Raw genomic sequence first — 19,490 nt, 5'->3', positions numbered from 1 at the left:
AGCTCGTAGCTGGCTTTTAACAGATCAATTCACATACAAAAAACACTAGGGTAATAGGTTCTTTTTGAAAAAAGGCAATTAATTCCACATAAAAAGCTGGACAAATAAAACCGGTCAAATAATAACGGAAATGTGTCCTCCACCAAGCACTTTGCCAAATAAGAAATATGTTCTGCAAATGACAACTTTTTTCTTTTGCACCTACACTAAAATTTACGTTCTCGTTTCATCATTTGTCCCAACACCCTCAGCGTGCAGAGTTGTAAAGCATCATTGCCAAAGGCCGTACACACAGAAGAGCTTATGCCTAACTTGACATGGTGACCACATAGAAACACCAATGTATTGTTTTGTCTGATCCTAACATCTGAGGTCACTACAGCTGATGCTTCTGCAGCTTCCACCATAGCAGTGCCTCGCTGCTAGTGCTTGATAAATGCACTATTTTGACACTCATCTGGGCCTTGTTGTTAACTCCCCCACAACAGATATGATGTGCTTAGACAGGCTCACACTGTGTATTAGCAGGGCTGGTTGGGCTCAGATTGCAGCAGAGCAGAGTCTTACAGCTTGAATGTGGGTACTGCTGTTTCCTTATACTCTGAGGTGAGGGCAAAAGGTCTTATTCACAGCATAATGGGGTCTAAATAAATCAATAAAACACAAATGTTTCTACTGGGTTTGCAAGTAAACTAGTGTCAGATCCAGTATATCGGGCACCGGCATTGAAACAAGCCATGCCAGCATTTTCTGACCTGAACCCAAAGGCCAACTCATTAAGAATTTTTACCCAATATACAGAATATCAGTCCCTCAAGCGCACAATGGGCTTTTTAAGCCTGCTGAGGCATACACGCATGAAACAGGGCTGTTTGTCTTGCTTTGTCTGTTTGTTCAAGATCCAATGGAAAATTATTTCCACCCAAAGTATATGTAAATTGTTTCCATGATCTAATATAACCAGTGACTATTTCATGAATTTCCTTTCATTATTTTCTTTCACCCCATTTGATATTTATTTTAATAATGGTAATTAAATGTGCAACAAATGCTGGTACAAACACTGCTAAAGATGCATTATAATGCTCAGTCAAACTGTCATAGACCATGTGAGGGCATGTGAGGACAAGATGTTGACCAGCATGATCAGGGAGGACTGACAAGATAAGTTAAAGTCTGGCTTGGAACGATACCAAGGCATTTCCAGAACAACTTAGGTCCAGAGTCTTTTTTCAGGACCTACTTCTATTTGGATATGCATAAGAACAAGTAATCTTGACTGAAGGCCCCGGCCACCTTAATAAATTTCACTGCATCAGCTATTCCCCTAGCACTTATGAAGACTCCCAAAAGTGAGGAGGAAATGTGTTCCTGCCACCTGCATCCAGAATTCTGTCTTTGAGTTCCTAATGAAAGAAGAAAAATGTTCTCATTACAGTCAACCTCATGTCCCCTCCCTGAGATACTTCAACTTAGGACATAAGTTAGCTTGAACCAAAGGGAGCAGGCAGACAACATAGATTTCTTGAAGCAAGGAACTTTAGTTTTGACTAGAATTGTTACAAGTAGAACCTGGCAAGTGCCTGGAAATGATATTGAAGCAGGCAAAACATAAAACATATGCCTCGGCAGTGATCCCCTCGGTTAACTTACCTCATTGTACTCAGATTAAAGAGGAAGAACGATAACATGTTAATGTGACTTGTCACAGGAACAAGCAAACAAACTCTGTTACCTCTGTCAAATGATTCACATTCTGTATGAAACGAGAGGGCAAGAGAGGAAGGCAGAGAGAAATAAAGCATGAAACGGTGATTAATTATATAATGACCACATTTTATTACACTCTGTTATGCCACAACAGATACTTGTTGATGTCACTGAAGCCTCCGTGTTGTGAGAGTTTGCTGAATTGTTAATTTAACTTTTGTGAATGGGCAACACTGGATTTTTTTGTCAACTAAGATTCCCTCAAACATAAGGCCAACCCTCATGCTGATTCCAAACATCAATGCAATTATCTCTTCCTCAAAGATGGCTGGGTTCCCACTTTCGACAGGTGGCTCAGTTTTGTCAATGCTCTGAGAGAGTAAGCAAAGACTAATGATGAGCAGTCGAATAACTATTGGATATACCCAGTCTGAGCAGTGTTTTTCATGACAATAACAAATGGAATTAAGTGGAGCACAGACTGGCAGATAGCGATGGGTGAATAACAATAATTTTACAACGGTGTGCTTTTTCTCTGTCTTGAGCACCGGCTCCCTGACAATGTCTGAGCACATGCCTGGCTGTAGCCCGGTCTGCACGTAGTCAAGACTGCAGACTGCACATACCAAAATGCAACTGGATATGGATATTGCATATAAAATTATTTTATGGAATATATGCCAATATAGCAGGACTTAAGTCTTGAGATTGTATTAAGCCTGAAAATGAAAATCCAAGGGAGGTACAGTATGGCCTTCATTTCAGCAGCCACTTTAAAATCCTGGAGCAGGTCATGGTAAAAATAAACTTGGAAGGAGTCAGACCCAAACAGGTAACACCGGCACGACAGCCATACATAAGTCAGGACGACTGTTCACCCTTTCACTCACATGCTGAGCTCTCACCGAGCCAAACAGGAGCACATCAATTTTTCAGAATATGTTGACAAAAGCTTTCAGACTGCTTCACTAATATATCCGGCACACGTTCACTCTCTCTCTCTCAATGAAATCATACACTGCATTTTATTTCAAAAATAAAATGACCAGCTATAAGCAACCTCCCTCCCTCCTGAATTTGCCAGAATGATGAGCTTGAGCTTCAAAAGTTCAGTGAGTGTCACAGTTCCTCTTTCGTGTTCTCTTCAAAAGTGAACACGGGAGGACAAGATCAACAATATGGACAGGGAAGTACAGTTTGTTTGTTAATACTGCTAACTGATTCACCAAAAGCTAAGACCACCATACCCAGGAGAACATGTAGGTCAAAGCCAGCAACAACAGTGTACATACAGAACAAGCTGCTTCCTAAGAACTACATTAGTTGTCAGTAGCAAGAACTTATTTGTCATCCAATGAGCCCTGACATAATAGGTCCACATGTGTAAATACTAAGTGTACATCCACTTTAAGGTCATATGCCCCTGTTCCTAGCTGATTGAATAACCTTGTAAATAATTCACCACAGTCACTTTGTAGTCTCACTAGTGCATTCTCAATAAATAAAACAAGACAAGACGCAAACAACGAGACTGCTGAATAAACAGTGAAATACCTGACGGGCTTTACCTAAATGCAGAGTGTTTATGCAGCCAGGTTGTGTCCTCAGTCTTTACTCACAACAACCTTTCCGGTCTGATTTAATCGCTACAGTGATTCTCAGTATTCCCATTCTAAACACAATTAGTACAGTTATTTTATCCCCATGTCCTATATTCATTGTGTGTCAAACTATTTATTGAACTGCCCAAGGCTTTGATGATTTCAAGACGCTTATAATATCATTTCATATGCAGAACTCAAATAGGCCAAGGCTATTTTTTTCCATGATTGCAAAAACAGATTGAACAAAATGAAGACCAATTAGTACACACATATAGTTCAATTTGAGAAGGAAAAGACAGAAACGTATATTCATGAATTGACTCCTAGGTTCTAAAAGAATATCAGTCGCTGATACACAATCTTCTCCAGAATTTTGGAAATTTTGGCCAATAGTTCACCAAAGTTGAGCGATCAAGGCCTTCTACTAGAACTGCCATAGTCAAGTTCAAACTGGCTAAAAGCAGCAGGACCAATGGTCAAAGTCAGAGGAGCTAGAGGAAGGTATGTGAGTGATACATTTACACACACAAATGAAGCGCTGTGATCCCGCTGAGATGCAGGATCAGGCAACCTTTTCCACCAAGTGAAGAGGTGACCACAAGTTCTCCAGCTGACACGACAATTGCAATATTGCACTATATGTGGTGCACAATGGGCATATAAGAAGAATAAACAAGCTTTGGGAATGACATGCTAAAACGTCACCTGGGTGTATTTTGTGAGTGTATAAATGTATTATGTCACACATTTATTACACAATTTCCCTTGGGATTAATAAAGTTTATCTGATTCTGATTTGCTATTACATTATCTTCCTTCGTTGTCAGTGGTGTCAAGTGAGATTGTCATTCAGTAAAATGTCTACTGTGTCTGCATATAGTCCTGTACTCGGAATATTTACTAGATCCGCTCTGCAATTCAACGGCCAACTTCCGTCCTGAACAATCCATGTTTGACGTGGATTACGGTTTGCGGAAGAAACAGAGCCATGCTGCCTTGGGGACGCCACTGAGCAGTGGTGTGGTATGCATGGTGGAAAGACTCCCAATGACAAGAGATGAAGCAGATCAGCCGTGAAAACCGCTGCACATCATTTTCCCATTGCATATATAACCCTAACCCTGGGTGTAATAGGGGTCAGAGACAAATTGGGTCTTGGGCAATACATGTAATTTCAAGCCCTAAAGTAAATAGTAATTTGATGTTGTTAGAGTGCCAACATTGACCCTGAGTTAGGTAGAAACTTATGATATACTACTTGTTGTCCTGGGTGGTTGGTTGGTCTGACACTTTTAGTGACTTTGTGAGTGATGTACCTGTGTGCTCCGCGGCTTATATGGCGAGCTGCTCTCCAAGTCAGCCAAGATGCTCGTGAGGGAGTCGATCTCAGCATCCAGACTTGAGCGTCTCTCCTCCAGTGTCTTCTCTGGTCCTTTCATCTGCGAAAAGTAAGCTGAACATCAAAAATGTGTACAGCAGCAATTATACTGTATAATGAATAGCTGAGTTGTTTCCCTGGCGTCAACATTAGAAACACAGAGAAATGAAAGGATGAAATTATCAGAAATGTTGTGATTTATCACACAGCTAAATAATGCTCTTCTTCTACTGCATTTCTCTTGTGTCATGGCAGCACCTCAAACGAAAACAGTTCAAGCAATTTGTGGTCAGGCTATCCGGACCACTCGTTCCTTTTGCACCTTTCAGTTGTTGGAATTGCTTCATGATTCCTAACCCCATACAAGAAACTCAATAATGAGTTGGTTTTTGTTATTATCTTTTGTATTACAGCAAGCCACCGCACAACACACAATAGGGCCCCTGGAAAGAACACTTCAATGGAGGCTCAAATCAGAACCCAATATGTCACACAACTCCTGTGAACACTACACAAAAAACTGGAAGGCCTCCCACACTTTTTGACCAGTGACTGTGTGAATTATTGCAAACTATTGAAACTCATACAGAATACTCACCTCAAGTGATTTTCACATGATGGACCCTCAGACATGTGGGCCTCATCACAACTAATGATGTTGCACAACAAATAACCTTGACTTAACAATACACCATGCAAACATCCGTATGACCAACTGGCTCCGGGTGATGTATGCCAATGGCCTAAGGGGAACTACTGTACTATACAAGGGTTTAGGTCGACACAAGAGAATGTAAACCATCTGATTCAAGTCATTCTACATTCCACATACCGCTCTCTATTTCTGCCTTACATGTATCATTTACTGACCTGAGCTTGCAATGACCCATGACATGTAGTCAGAACCACTTGAGGAGGCGGATTTCACGTCTGAGGGTAATACATTTACTGCTGTTGATCAGACTTATAACCCCATGGAAAATACACCAGGAGAGCCAAACAAACAATCTACCGCAACACATAACAGTAATTTATGTTGATATCATGTCAGACATAAACATTCATCTTAAATATTGCCACCTAAGACTATCTTTTTTTCATAATGTGTTGATAAATTACATTTGAATAATCAACACTAAACATTTCACCTTATACAGAAAATGATGATGATGTTAACATACGAGATGCATTTAGTCTCCATTGGGCATGTCCCAATACCAGCATGGGAACTTGCGCCAATACTGGCTTATTTCTCTGTACTCGTCAAATACTCGCTCGATGATATCAGTAAAAAAAATCTGCGTGGAAGTGGGATGTGTGTTTAGGGAGAATTGCAGCGAGGGGAGCTACTACGGAAGAGACAGTGACTCCGCTACACAGACAATCGCACAACCTTTGAATGTGACGGTGAATAAACCAGGTGCTCTTTTTGTCATTCAAGGTGGAAACTAAACTCCACAGAGACTGCAGAGGAGGGCTGACTTTTATAGTAATTAAGAGAAATTAAATGATTGTCACAACTATTTCCAGGAAAGAGGATGAATGTTGCAATTTGTGGAGCTCATAAAGATGTTACCAGGTCACCTTTTTCCAAGGCTTATTACAGATACAGCTGGGGGGTCAGACCCGGCATCAGGTTGAACTATGCATCCATTTGTGATGTTTTGTTCACTGTGTTTTTTCACGATTTCAAGCAAGCAGCACTGTATTAAAGAGGCATAAACTTGCTTGAAGACTTCACAAAACAAACCTTGTGAAGACGTACATGACCAGGACTGCCATGAGCTTTTCTACTAAAATCCCATAAATTTATCTGTGGAATGGCAGTTATATTTTTAGTCTTCTGAACTATGCTGCAATTGCAGGAAGACTTCTTGCAATTGCCTGCGGGGGCTTTTGAGTTGGCTGGATCAGTGACTGCTTCTTATTCTAATGTTATGTGTTTGGATTACCTGTCACAATCTATTACAGGCAGGGCTTGCCTCCATTTGGAGCCGAGCTGCTGTTTTAAACCATCCAAGGCAATCGTGAGCCGGGGTAAACAAAGCAGAACTGTAATGGCTTGTCTCAAATCAACAAAAGAAATACAGGCTTACTTGTTTAACAGTGATAACGAGGAGGATGAAAGGAAACATCGTAGGAACAAACTGCATAACTTAATGATGTGATGACGCTCGCAGTGCAGGGATGCGGAATGTAGACCGAAGCTGTAATCAGAGATGCTTTTGTCTTTCTTTTGATAAAGGCTTTGGCATAAACATGTCATAATGTATATGATCCTCGAGTCTGTCAGCTGCAGACACCAGCCAGCAGCCTTCTCAGTTTATCATTTCAACATTTTATCACTTCAACATTTCAGATTTCACCTGATTTCTAGATTTGTTTAAGTTAGGCGCAGTGGTGCCCAGGGTAGAATCTATTTATTTAACAGGAATGGGGAAATAAATAAATGATTTCTTTTGTAACCTACACTCACATCACAAACATCCCCTCTTAGAATATTTGAAAGCATGACGTTATTATACCATATTAAGGCACCATTAGAGTAAAATATAAACTGTGGTTTCCATTTTTAAATCCAACAGAATAACAGGTAGATCAACAAAAGGTGGTTAAGTGTTTTGATGATGGTGCCAAAACTAAGAATGGTGAATCAAGGCTAAGTAATTGACGTGCAATATATTTCCTCACATCACTCCGATCCATTTTTGCTTTGCAGCTAAAGCATGAAGCATTCATCCTCCGAACAAGGCCAATTTACCATGAAAGGGTGAGCAGAAGGCAACAATGCTTACAGAATTCATCCAAGTTTCTTACACTTTTTAATAACTGCACATCTTATGAGTAACATGTACATGAGTAACATGTTATCACATGCCTTTTTTATCCCTTCCTCCCATCATTACATTCTGCTCTGGGTGCCAGTCTGCATGTTACGATCGACACAGTAAATTAAGAAGTCCACTTTTTTAGCCACAATGGTTAAACAGCTAATCTGTTCAAAGAGCATATGTTAACATTGAAATCTTTCTAAAGCTAGTTACAGTAATCTGGCATTTAATTCAATTAGTTCAATTTTATATGATGTTTTATGTAAAGAAAGCACAATGGGACATATGAAGCATATTCTGATTTATTCATAAGCTCCCTTTAGATGTTGTAGATTTGTCTCTGAAACAGAAAATGAAGCCTAAACACCCTGCTTATTATGAAAACAGATGTTAAAAAGGTATAAAACCTTTATGGAGCCTTCAAAGGTTTAACACAAATCGCACAGCACTGGACTGCTCTAATCGCCAACATACACCCCTGACTGACATATCGAGTGTATATTCCCAAAACAGAAACACTTTTACAACCCCATAACCACTAGCCTGACAATACTTTCCTGTTAATAGTCAACCAAATAAAAAATAATGCTGTAATTAAAGAATCTGTTATAAGAAAAGGAATATTTTTGATATTTTCCTTTAAATCCCTTATTGACAGGAATCAATACATTGAGAAGGTGAACTATGCAGATAAGTTAAGTTGGACCTCTAGCTAGGATTAACTGAAACCGACTTTTAGGGCTTAAAAGCGTCGTAAAACTGCAGAAGCATTTTTCCAGTTTTCCCACCTTTTCTCACTCTCTCGCCAGAGATTCCTACTGTGCTTTTTGTCTAGTACGCCAATCAAAAACCCAAGTAAAATATGTGTATACCAAGGACTGCTGGATCCATGCCAGTCACAGTGTGCAGTGCTCTGCTAACTAAGAGGTTGTAGATGATGGAGTAACACCACTACTGTGATCGAGGGATGCGGTGGGATGCAGTGACAGTGTAGAGACAATGTTTTAATTAAAGTTGTGAGTCCCTGATAACGCTTCAATGCACAATGTTCACACTGTAGCTAAACTGTGTGTACTTGTGCAAATAAAAATAAAGCTGTCAATCATCATGTCCACTTATAAAGTTATTCTGAAGAGAAAGCCATTTCTATAGAACTATAAGGGGTGAGGGAAGAGCAAGTGTTTGCCATTGTTTGACCTAAGCCGTGGCATTGAGGAGGAGACGGAAAGTGAACAGTCTGCATCTTTGACTCGTTTCAAAACATCTAAGTGATTTGCATTAAAGACATGCACTTCTGGTCTCTGGGGCTCAGTCCACACTGGCATTTGTGTTTGTTAACGTGGGTGGATTAAATCATTTGTATGAATTCAATAGGACTAATTTTGATAATGAAACATCTCTCAATAAACTTGGCACAGCAGCATTTTTTCTGGGATGACCAACTTGAGGGTGTTCAGCCAGTGAAAAAAGGATTGTGTGTACGATGTATCTTACAATGGAGAACTGATGAAAAAGGACGAAAAAAAAGTTTTCTATAAAAAAAAAACTTGTCGAACTGCCCATGAAAAGCTGCAACATGGCACAGCTGTTTTTGTGTTTTTTTAGCAAGTTCGTTCAGTTAGCAAATTCACCCTCTGTGGAAGAAATCCATTGAAAATGTAACATTTTGGTGTTTTTATTTAAGAAAAAAATATATAGCACAAGTTTGTATATAGTGACAAACACAAGCTACTATTGGACACACAAACATTGCACTAAAGTGGGTATTGTGGGGCATCATCTCATGTACACCTTCATTCCAGCCAACACTAGTGCCCCCATATTCCATAGGAGTCATGTGGACTACCAAAAGGTTGGGGGAGCAAACTCAGCCCACTGGTGTCATCCGTCTAGTCTTCCTGCATTAGAACTCACGCGTAAATTAAGTATGTTGGTGTGCGAGAGATTGGGAGCGTGGCTCCAGGCTGCCTGAAAATCTTAAAGTCTGATGTTGGCTCTCACTCAAAATGGACACTTTTCCCAGGACTTGGCTCATGAACTCAGTGAACAGCTCCCGGCACGCTCCGATCCTTGCGCTGAGACTTCCAATGTAACTGACAACCAATAAAACCGAATGCTTCACTCACCTGGTAATCATAAGAGTTCACAGGTGGTGGAGGGGGGAAGGAAGACGGGAGACCGGCTGAATCCTCCACAGGTGGTGGTGGGGGTGGGGGTGGGTAGTCCGCTGAGGATGAAACCAGAAAACTCATAAATGAACTACTTTCTTTTCTTTGTTGGAGAGTAACAGAGAAGCAAAAGTTGATTTCTTTATACCAAATAGAACAAGGGATGAGAAATTCTGACTGGATGATCGAAAATGGGAGCAGGTTGTAATTTGTTCTTTTAAGAGCAAACGTGTGGACCTGTGACAAAAAATGCCACTGGGATTGATTATCAATATGACCAAGTTCATGGTGAATCTCGCATTGCCGCCAGGAACTAAAAATGAATCTCAATAATAATATAATTTAAAAAAGCCATTATCGTTATAATTTGTCAAACTAACGATATAATGATATGATTGAAAACTAAAGAGCCAAAGAAAATGCGCAAATACTGTCATCCAGCATCTGTTGAGTGAGAGATAGAATTGGTGTAGCAGGATGCACTAATCTGGGGGTAATGCATGTATTTTGTCCCAAGATTGGTAATGGGAATGTGTTACCAACTGGTTAGACAAGGTGTTTTTCTCTGCCAGTTGGGAAACAAGCCAGATTTGAAGCTCTAAAGTCTGTGCTAATCCAAGGATTGCATCCAGCCACATGTTTCAGACGGGATGAGACGTTACGTGCCAAATTAATTTCTCATTTTGCTCTTCGCAGCACAAGACTTAAGACTGATTCATTTGACCACGCATTACAGAGGACCGAACCAGACATGAGCTTTGCTATTTAGAGCCTCTTAGAATAAGTAAGAGGTATTTGGTCCAAGTCCGACAGTTTTATCATTAGAGTTCATAGATTCTACTCGGCTTTCATGGCTTTTCATTCTCTTTAGAGTCCATTCAAGCTCACCAAGGTAAATTATAAAGACACAACTGGCCATATTAATCAAGTATGGTTGGTTGTTGTAGGCAGGAAAAAAAGTTAAAACTTGACACATCTGCATCTTAAGCATTTCAATGCTGCACAAAATTGCGAGCACTGCATTACTCATTCCCTGTGGGTGCTGGAGGCCTCCATGTGAATTGTTTACATAATAACCTTGTGACCTCAACTAAAACTCCTGAGTGTAACAGCTCCTCAAAACCTTTGGGAGAGAATATAAAATATGCTGTTCAACTACAAGGCTCTGCTTCCGTCCTCCTTCCTCACCAGCTTTTGCAGACCCTTATTTTTCACAGAGCAAAAGTCACTTGTAGCTAGTGGCTTACAGAATTAAAACATTAAGTTCCATGTACATCCCTCCCGAACATCAGAGATGTTTTGGATTTATCATTTCAGGAAACAGAAGAGTACTAAATGTTTCAGAGAAGCATGATTTATTGAAAGGGTTATTCTGCATGTGGAACACCAGGAAGAAAACTTGTAGCTGGAATGAGGGTCACTACAGCTTATCTAAAAACAGCTTCCTCTCTCTGACTCAAGTATGAGCTATCAAGCAAAATATAATCTTCCTTTTGTAGGATTTATGATTAATTAAAGTTCACAGTAGTTCTATAATTCAGGCCACCGATCAGGCAAATATAATGTGATTATTTAACTACTCTCAAGTCAAGCTAATGTAAAATTTTGAAGATAATCTCGAAAATAATGTTTATTCAGGACCAATATCAGCATTATTATCAAACAGGCCTTTAGCTAATGGGGGCGTCTGGGTGTCCTGGGGACCCCCTGAACTGCAAAACATGAAAAAATGGACGCCCTTCTCTAGCCACAGCAGTACAGCCTTAATTTCCCATCATTAGTGCCTGTATAAAGCCATACCCGCAATCACACTGGTTTCCATGAAAAGAGTGTTTCTGGCACGTAATTTTGCAGAATATGATGGAAGATTCTCGACCCTTTTGCAGACGGAGCATGGCCATCATGGTCGCCATATTTGTTTACCAGCATAATCTCGCGGTTATCCACATCTCACGAGTCGCTACACTCGTGGCATGGAAGTACGCTGTTATTGATGAGATGTCTGACACTGATGACAGGAGGAAACTGCAGATCAATTTCAAACTTAAACAACCGTTTATAAAACCAACTCATATATTTTCATTTCGGAGGACTACATTTTTATTTTGGCATGAAGCGCACCATCTTAGCTCCTACTGGTCCCCAGTGGCGTTCAGTGGAAGATCGCACAGCGCCTGCCCAATGCGAGCAAAATAGCTTCAGAGGGATCAAAATTCATGTGGTTCTATTTATTTAACCAAGCGACAAACCTCCATATATATACACTGTTTGAATGAATGAATGAATGGATAAATGTTCGAAAGTAAGAAAACCATCACAGACACATCTGATACAACTGTACGCGTATCTTGCATAAATATATGAAAGAACATGAACAAAAGTGTTGACACTTGGCCTTCATTAAAGGACAGAATCATTATAAAAATAATTTTCTTTTAATTAATCAGGGTCAGCCAAGTAAATCAATTGCCCAGGAGAACCCTGCATCTGAAAGCGCTATTGTGGCAACAGCTACTGAGTTAGTTTTTAAAAAAGGTATTTTTGTACAAATACCTGTACCGGCATACGGTTTCTTTTTTACAAAGCAACATCCAATATGTAATTGTCAAATATATATTTAAATGCTCATGTGAAAATAGTGGATGAATTTATTTCCTTCATCCAAAAAATTGGATGAATGTCACATGACATTTTTTAACAATATAACAGCTCAACAGGCCCTTCCTTTCTGGGTGTTGACCAAGAGCACACATGCAGATTTTTTTGAGGAAAAGCAGTCGATCGACATGTTTAGGCATCAAAGCACATCTCTGGGCTAAGACAATGCCAGCAAGAGTTGATAACGGACATTAGAAGGAAGTGGACACGTCACCTCTGCATTACAGGATCACAAAGACACATTAAACTAAAAGTGAGCAAGGAAGAGCAGGGTTCATGTATATATCTCTTCGTCTGTTCACAGCTCATGAGAGGAAGAGAGGGCTGGTCCAAGGGCTGGAGTGGCCCCAGCCAGCACAATGTGCCAGTCTATTACTCAATAAAGCAACTAAATAAACCCAAATATCAATGAAGACATCCTGCGTTTCCAGGAGTGGCTTGGTTTCATTTCCCCACGGTATTTTGTTCTGCGGTTTAACCCTTGAAACACACTTGGCACCTCAAACTGGAATGATATACATTTTCTCGAAAAGCCAAAAGCAGTTAAAGATCATTGCAACAAACACGAGCGATGTTTGCATACAGCACTCCTGAACAAATCACATTAGGCAAGCACAGTTTAGCAAATGAGGAATCACTTCTTGGCGCTTTCAAATTACTAATTTTCCTTCTTTTCCCGAATTTACAGTGTCTGTCATGCTCATGTCATATTAAACGATTAGACATGTTTGAGTGCACCAGAGGAAAATGATGCGAGTACAGGCTCAAGAGAGGAAACTGCACCCAACCGCATCAGTCGTAGATAAAGACAAATAGAAAGACAGACAGCTCGGCTAACCTTAAAAGAGCTTATAATGGGTCTTCAATTCAATAAGCTAACTTTCCCTAAAAAGTTGTAACAAGCAAAGCATGTTACAGACCTTTATCGTTCAAGCAGAGTTCCACCGAGGGCAAGAAGGTGGTGGGTTTAATTTCCCGGTCAGATTTCTGCATGTTCTCCCTCTGTATTTTTCTATTTTTCAGTCACATCATGGTATATCGTTGAAGGAATTTCTAGGAATAACAGTGCATCATGATCGTCATCGTGGGCCAAATATTGCATATACAGTATTGAATCGTAAGATGCCCATTACGCCCCACTACTTATGGCAAGTATTTACCAGTCGCAGCTATCTTTGCTCATAATTTTTTCTAGTGATGAGAAACTTAAGCCAAAAATGTCAAGAAACACCATGAAGGACCAATCTGTGATCATCACTTTTCTTGTTTTTACCTTGGACACTTGGCTAAAATGACCCAAAAGGGCGCACTATAGTCAAGTGGGTTTGTACAGACACAGCGGTAAATGAGATCAAAGGAGAAATACAATGAGGATGTTTAAGAGTTTGCAGTATGGTCTCTGTTCGTATATTTATGGAGCACATTTTTCAAAATGTACTGGCAGTGTATCAGGACTAGAGTTAAGAGTTGGGGAGGGGTGGGGTGGACACAGTGGCTGTTCTTCTGCAGTCACAATTTTCAGGACGGCAAAAGCAGCAGAGCTTGGGCAGCCTCTGTGCTGTGAATGAAGCAGAGTTCATTTGTGACAACAGGGAGCTGAGAGCTCTAAATGGGCCCTAATGAGAGAAGCAGCAGGAACACCTACTTAATACAACATCATTCTCCGCTCTTTATTGAACAATTACATTTAAGTAGCTGCTTTTTGAATGAGGAATCCTAATCAATGATTAGAGTTATTTGAGAGCCTTTGCGTTATATGGATTCAAAACACTGTTACAGGAACAATGGGAAAATGAAGGCGAAAACTGCAATCATATTTAGGCCAGTAACAACGAATCGATAAAATTGATTATGAAAAGTGCTGTCAATGTTTTACCATTAATTCGCTGTGTTGCATGACTGTTATGCTGCACAGTAAGTTATTTAAAAAGTTGGGTCCGGAGTGGAGGTTGAGGTAAGACCATTGCACACATGTAGTCTGACATTGGTCAGCTTGGCTGCCAATGACAATAAAGTCTCTATTTATATGTTGATTATGAAAGTGTGAGACTCAAAAAAATCAGTAACAGGCAAAAAAATAATCATTTCACCGTGCATGTGTGTTCAAATGCTAATCAATGGAGAGCTCTTAGGCGCTTTGTGTCATTTTAATAGCATGTTTAATGATGCAAATACTGCACTGGAGATAGTTCAATCCCTGCAGTGATGGCCGGCTTCTTTGTTCACATGCGAGCTGGTGACTTCAGCGGACTGCTGTGCTTGACTTCTACATCTCATACTGTACAAGTGAAAATCTTCATCACAGAATAAATATTCCTCATCAGTGTACGAGTCAAACTCGCTCTCTGCCAACTACATAATACAGCCGCTCTTGTGTCCTCAACAAGGCGTGCGGTTCAAAGTGCATATTCTTCAAAATTGTGACAGAAACACGCTCACAAACGTTGTCAGAACGAAGTTACAGGTGTCCGCCATCTGCTTCAGGCCTCATATTTGCAGTTGGCCATTTTAAAATGTTGCGATGCTGGGTCCAGTTGCCAAAAGCAATTTAACATCACATAACTTGGTGTCTTCTTTGAGTTAAAATGAAATATCAGTAGTGAATCGCTGTTTCAAGGGCCACTATAGTGAATTTAAAAAATAACTTTCAGAGAAATGCCTCACACCAGAAGTTCCACCAGTTAGTCAATGGGAATGCCTTCTCATTACAGAAACTAAGCCAACATGCTTTTGGAGAATAATATGATTACATTTAAACACTACACCAGTTGCTTAACTACCTTGAATAAATAGACACACTGGAAAATACTTTCATAAGTATTGTATACAACCGAGTCGAGTTTTTACAGTATCTTGTTGTTCTATTGGAGAAAACTGGAAACCGCATCGTTCCAGGGGGACGGGCTGCCAGGACTCAGTATCTCATTTCCCTACAAAGCTACCAAAGATGGTTGCGGTTTATAGTTGCTATTATCACTTTAAGATGGGTGAATTGTCAGGAAAAGTCCTAGACGCCCAATGACCCCTGGGGCCACAACTGATGATGTATTGGTGACAGAGCATGACCAGTATGACTGATATATCTATGATGAGAGCAGCTAATAGAAATATGTACCATTCACCAGAAAGTCCTAATAACCCTTGTCTACAACCAAATGTGCTTTTACGTAAAGGTACCATCTGCATCACTGAGCAATGGTCATGAATCCTTAGGATGCACAGAACATTCGGTGGGCGAGTAAATGGCCTAATCGTGTCGAAAAAGCAACATTCCACTTTGGTGGCGAAGAGTGACTGAAGCCAAATTGTAGCATGACACGATCAAACACTGCGCAGAGTAGCCTGAACGATGATTTTCTCTTTAAATTGAATGTGATGCAGGAGAATGTGTATTTTTAATGCAAAAATGCACAGAAAAAATTGCTCTACGAGACTGCTGACAAAATTCTGGCAATGCACTCCACCTCAGCTGTGGCACAAAAATCTGGCAACACAAGCCTCCACCTAAGCACCGAATCTCTGGCTCACTGCTTGGTTGGCTGGTGACCGAAAAGGAGTGGTACAACTCAATGTTTTTGAGATTCCAACCAGTGTCACATGTCCGCTCTTCATTTGAGTAATTCTTTGTTGCCCATGGTATCACGTATCATTGAAGCACGAGCGGTTCCAACCATCAGAGCGATGCTACAATGCAAGTTTGATCCAATGTTGAGGTTTTCAGCTCAACACTATAGTCAAGAGTGAAAATATAGTTGCAGTTTGCAAATAGTATTCAACCAAACTATTGAGAGCTTTCTGTTTATATTATCAGCAGATTATATAATGGGAAATGTGTTTTTATTATTGCTATCCTTCTTCTTCTTAATATATGTAATTATATATGTAACATTTCTTAAAAATGTAAAAAAAAAAATTATGATTATATTATCTAAATATTATCTAAAATTTTACATTTTATTCGGCTTAACCACAAATTTTCAATTCTGGGCTTCCCAATTAAATACCCTTTGCCAGTACAGTTTCAAAGAGGTAGTTTTGAAAGCAAATTGTGCCTTCATAATACTTTGCAAGGGCGAAATGGCTTGGTTCATGCTCTATATTGAAATGTACTATCAAACTAACGTCAACTAATCAATTGACTATCAGTACTGTATGCTGCATGACTCCATATCAGTAACGCATTCATCACCGATGATCTGAGGAAATAATGTGAAAGATGAGGCCGCATGTGTGTGAGCAAACTGTACCAACACATTATATCTCCTTCCCAAACATAAATTGTAGTTGGAAGCATGAAATGCAGAACTCCTTGAGCTGTTTCACATGTTTGCTTGAGCGATGTACAAGACCAAGGTCACATGTAAAGTGGCACTCAAAACCTATTTCCAGTGCAACCACGTGCTATCTGATGCCATTAAATCCAACCAGTGAGAAAACTGTTTTGAAGTATACTGACAGTACTTGGGTTGGGTTAGGTCATATTAGCCAGTCTCAAGACAGCATGATATGAGGAGGTGACATCAGATCAAGCGTTAATTTATTAATAACAATAAGTGGAAAAGATTTAGTGAGCATATTCAGGAAGTTCAACAACATGAAACAATTCAGTGTGCTACTATGATCCTGTGGTATCAACACTGCATGGTTTAAAGCAGTGTTTTTAAACCAGTGTGTCACGACAGTGTGCCTTGAGAGACGGAGTCAGGTTTGCCGTTTGAAATGATCCAGTTTTACCTCATTTTCCCGGAGATAGAGGTGCACAATAAAAAATGAACAATTACAACATGTCAGCGATTAAATGGATTTGGCCCCATTCTTTCTATACACCATCGATCTATGGTGCACACAATGCTCCTCTTCCTACACACACAGCAAATTAGCTGGTCAAATGAGCAACTTCAGGTTGTTTTAAAACCTGATGTTCATCTAACTTGACCACACACCTTCATGACAGAACAATGGCGCATTCCTTGTCGGACCCGCGACGCCAAAGACCAGCGAAGATGATGTCTCACTTCTAAAATTGACACTTGTAGACCATCAAAGTTTAGTTTGTGGTTTAAAAATAAAAACTAAATGCAGAACCAAACAAATCTGTTCCAAATTGTGAAGATAGAAATAACAATTGTGATTATGAAACAAACTGAGGCAAATAATGTTAAAGATATGTCTGGAAATTCCCCACACTAGAATAAAATCATGCAAAAGAAATTGTGGTAAAATCCAAACAGCTATTTAAACTAAAAAAGGGGGTTCCTTTGGTGACACAGCATTTCTCAATGAACCAAGCGTGCTGTGGTTTAAAAAAAGGTTGAAAAATACTGGTTTAAAGTGGCCTCATTATGCTATTAATTTATTAAAAGTTGTGGATATATCTTCATTGTAATTATGTCTAGAGATTATTAGTGACAATCATCATGGTGATTACTTACAGACTGTACTGATGAATATATCGATTACCACCATTGTGCTGTAATAATATAATAATTACATACAGTCTAACAACGGCATGTGGATTGATATTAATGGAATTTGGAGAGGACAAATGCCACTTGCTTTCACAACATATTACTCTTTGACAAGCACACAAATACACATCAGGGTATCCTGTCAAAATATCCCAACAAAATTATTAAAATATATTAGTCACTGAGGTCGTTGACATGATGAGCTGGTTTCAGGAATGTCTTTTTTGACTGTAGGACAATAGATTAGTTCTAAGAGTTAGTAAAACGGAGGATTTATGAAAGCGCTAAAACGACCGTGAGAAAGGACAAAATACAATTTCACAGGGATGTATTGAATTCAATAACAATCTAAAGACAGAACATAAGACATGTTTCATGCACATATCCATAAATAAAAAAGGGAATAGAAAGTGAACTATATAATGTTAAGAAACACATTTAGAAAAAAGAGAAGAGGAAGGGTTCATCTAATTCAGTGTTTTTCTACCTTTATAAAACCACAGCACACTTCGTTCATTGAAAAAAAACTAAGGCAAACCAACGGTACCTCGACCAAAGTGCAATTGTGCTTAGTCGAAAGTCCTGTTGAAATTGTAGCTACTGACACTGTGCGATTTAGACATGCTATTCGCAGGAACAAATAGTAAAAAAGGTGTTTGTTTAAAAATATCTCCAGAAAGGGGTAGGCAATAAGTCAAAATATATCATGATTTATGTATTTATTATAAATAAGTGTTTCCATTTTATCATAATGTCTTGCATGATAATGTTGCACGACTATATTCTAGTTTGGGGAATTTCCAGACATATCTTTAACATTCTTTGCCTCAGCTTGCTTCTTAACGTAATCTCTTCGCATTTTGGAGCGAATTTATTTGGTTGAGCATTTCGTTTATAGCCAAATTTTAAACCACAAAGGCAACTTCGTTAGTCTATGAGTGTCAATAAAGTTTTGAAGTGAGACATCACGTTAGCCATTTGCTCTGTTAGCTCTCAGGCGCAGACTGTCCTTGGTGTCGCTGTGCGCCAAGGAACAATCCATCATTCTGTCATGAAGGTGTGTGGTTACATTAGACCCGCGTCAGGTTTAAAAAGAACTCGATGTTGCGCATCTGACCGGCTTCTTTGCTATGAGTATGTGGGAAGAGGAGAATCGCACGCAACACTGCACACGGCGCGTCATCATCGTCCACCTCCATCTCCAGACAAATTGGGTGAAACTGGATAATATCCCATGGCACACCTGTTGAAAAACACTGGCCTAATTAAATCACTCAACAAAACCGGCATGAGTACAAATAAAAACTAACAATTCTGATGAAGCGGTTCGCTGTAAAGGGTGGTGTGAAATTTGCGGATAAATATTTAAGTGGATTATAAAACTAGCCAAGAGTTGGGTTTTTTTTTAAGAATATATGGAAGTTCCAAACTAAAATGTAAATGCTGCAGACACCATTGCCATCCTGTTAGATATACGAATTGCAGGACATGTCCGTCCCGGAGTCACATCACTTTTCACAGGTTAATTTCTTTTCAGTTTGTTCCTCTCCACTTCAACTTGGAGCAGTGCTGCACATAGCTCCGCAAGAAATAGAATCCTTGCGAATTGAAGCGGTGCAGCAGTGGTGAAGTAGCACTGGCAACATTTGGTAAACACATTGTTTCAATAAATA

At 39.6% G+C, this 19,490-nt stretch overlaps 1 protein-coding gene across 8 annotated transcripts in view; it reads right to left on the bottom strand.

Annotated features, from left to right (window-relative positions):
* lpp (LIM domain containing preferred translocation partner in lipoma) overlaps positions 1-19,490 on the bottom strand; it is a 114,692-nt gene that overhangs the window by 57,732 nt on the left and 37,470 nt on the right. For all 8 annotated transcript variants that reach the window (XM_053864286.1, XM_053843515.1, XM_053851731.1 and 5 more), the window contains 2 exons: positions 9,650-9,750; positions 4,631-4,753 (listed from right to left, as the gene is read on the bottom strand). In XM_053864286.1, coding sequence (XP_053720261.1) covers positions 4,631-4,753; positions 9,650-9,750 — 224 coding nt within the window. The remainder of the gene's footprint in view (positions 1-4,630; positions 4,754-9,649; positions 9,751-19,490) is intronic.

The sequence above is a fragment of the Synchiropus splendidus genome, chromosome 1, assembly GCF_027744825.2.
Source record: "Synchiropus splendidus isolate RoL2022-P1 chromosome 1, RoL_Sspl_1.0, whole genome shotgun sequence".
Classification (NCBI taxonomy): Eukaryota; Metazoa; Chordata; class Actinopteri; order Syngnathiformes; family Callionymidae; genus Synchiropus; species Synchiropus splendidus.
Note: the sequence above shows the minus strand (reverse complement) of the source record. Positions and strands in the feature narration are given on the sequence as shown.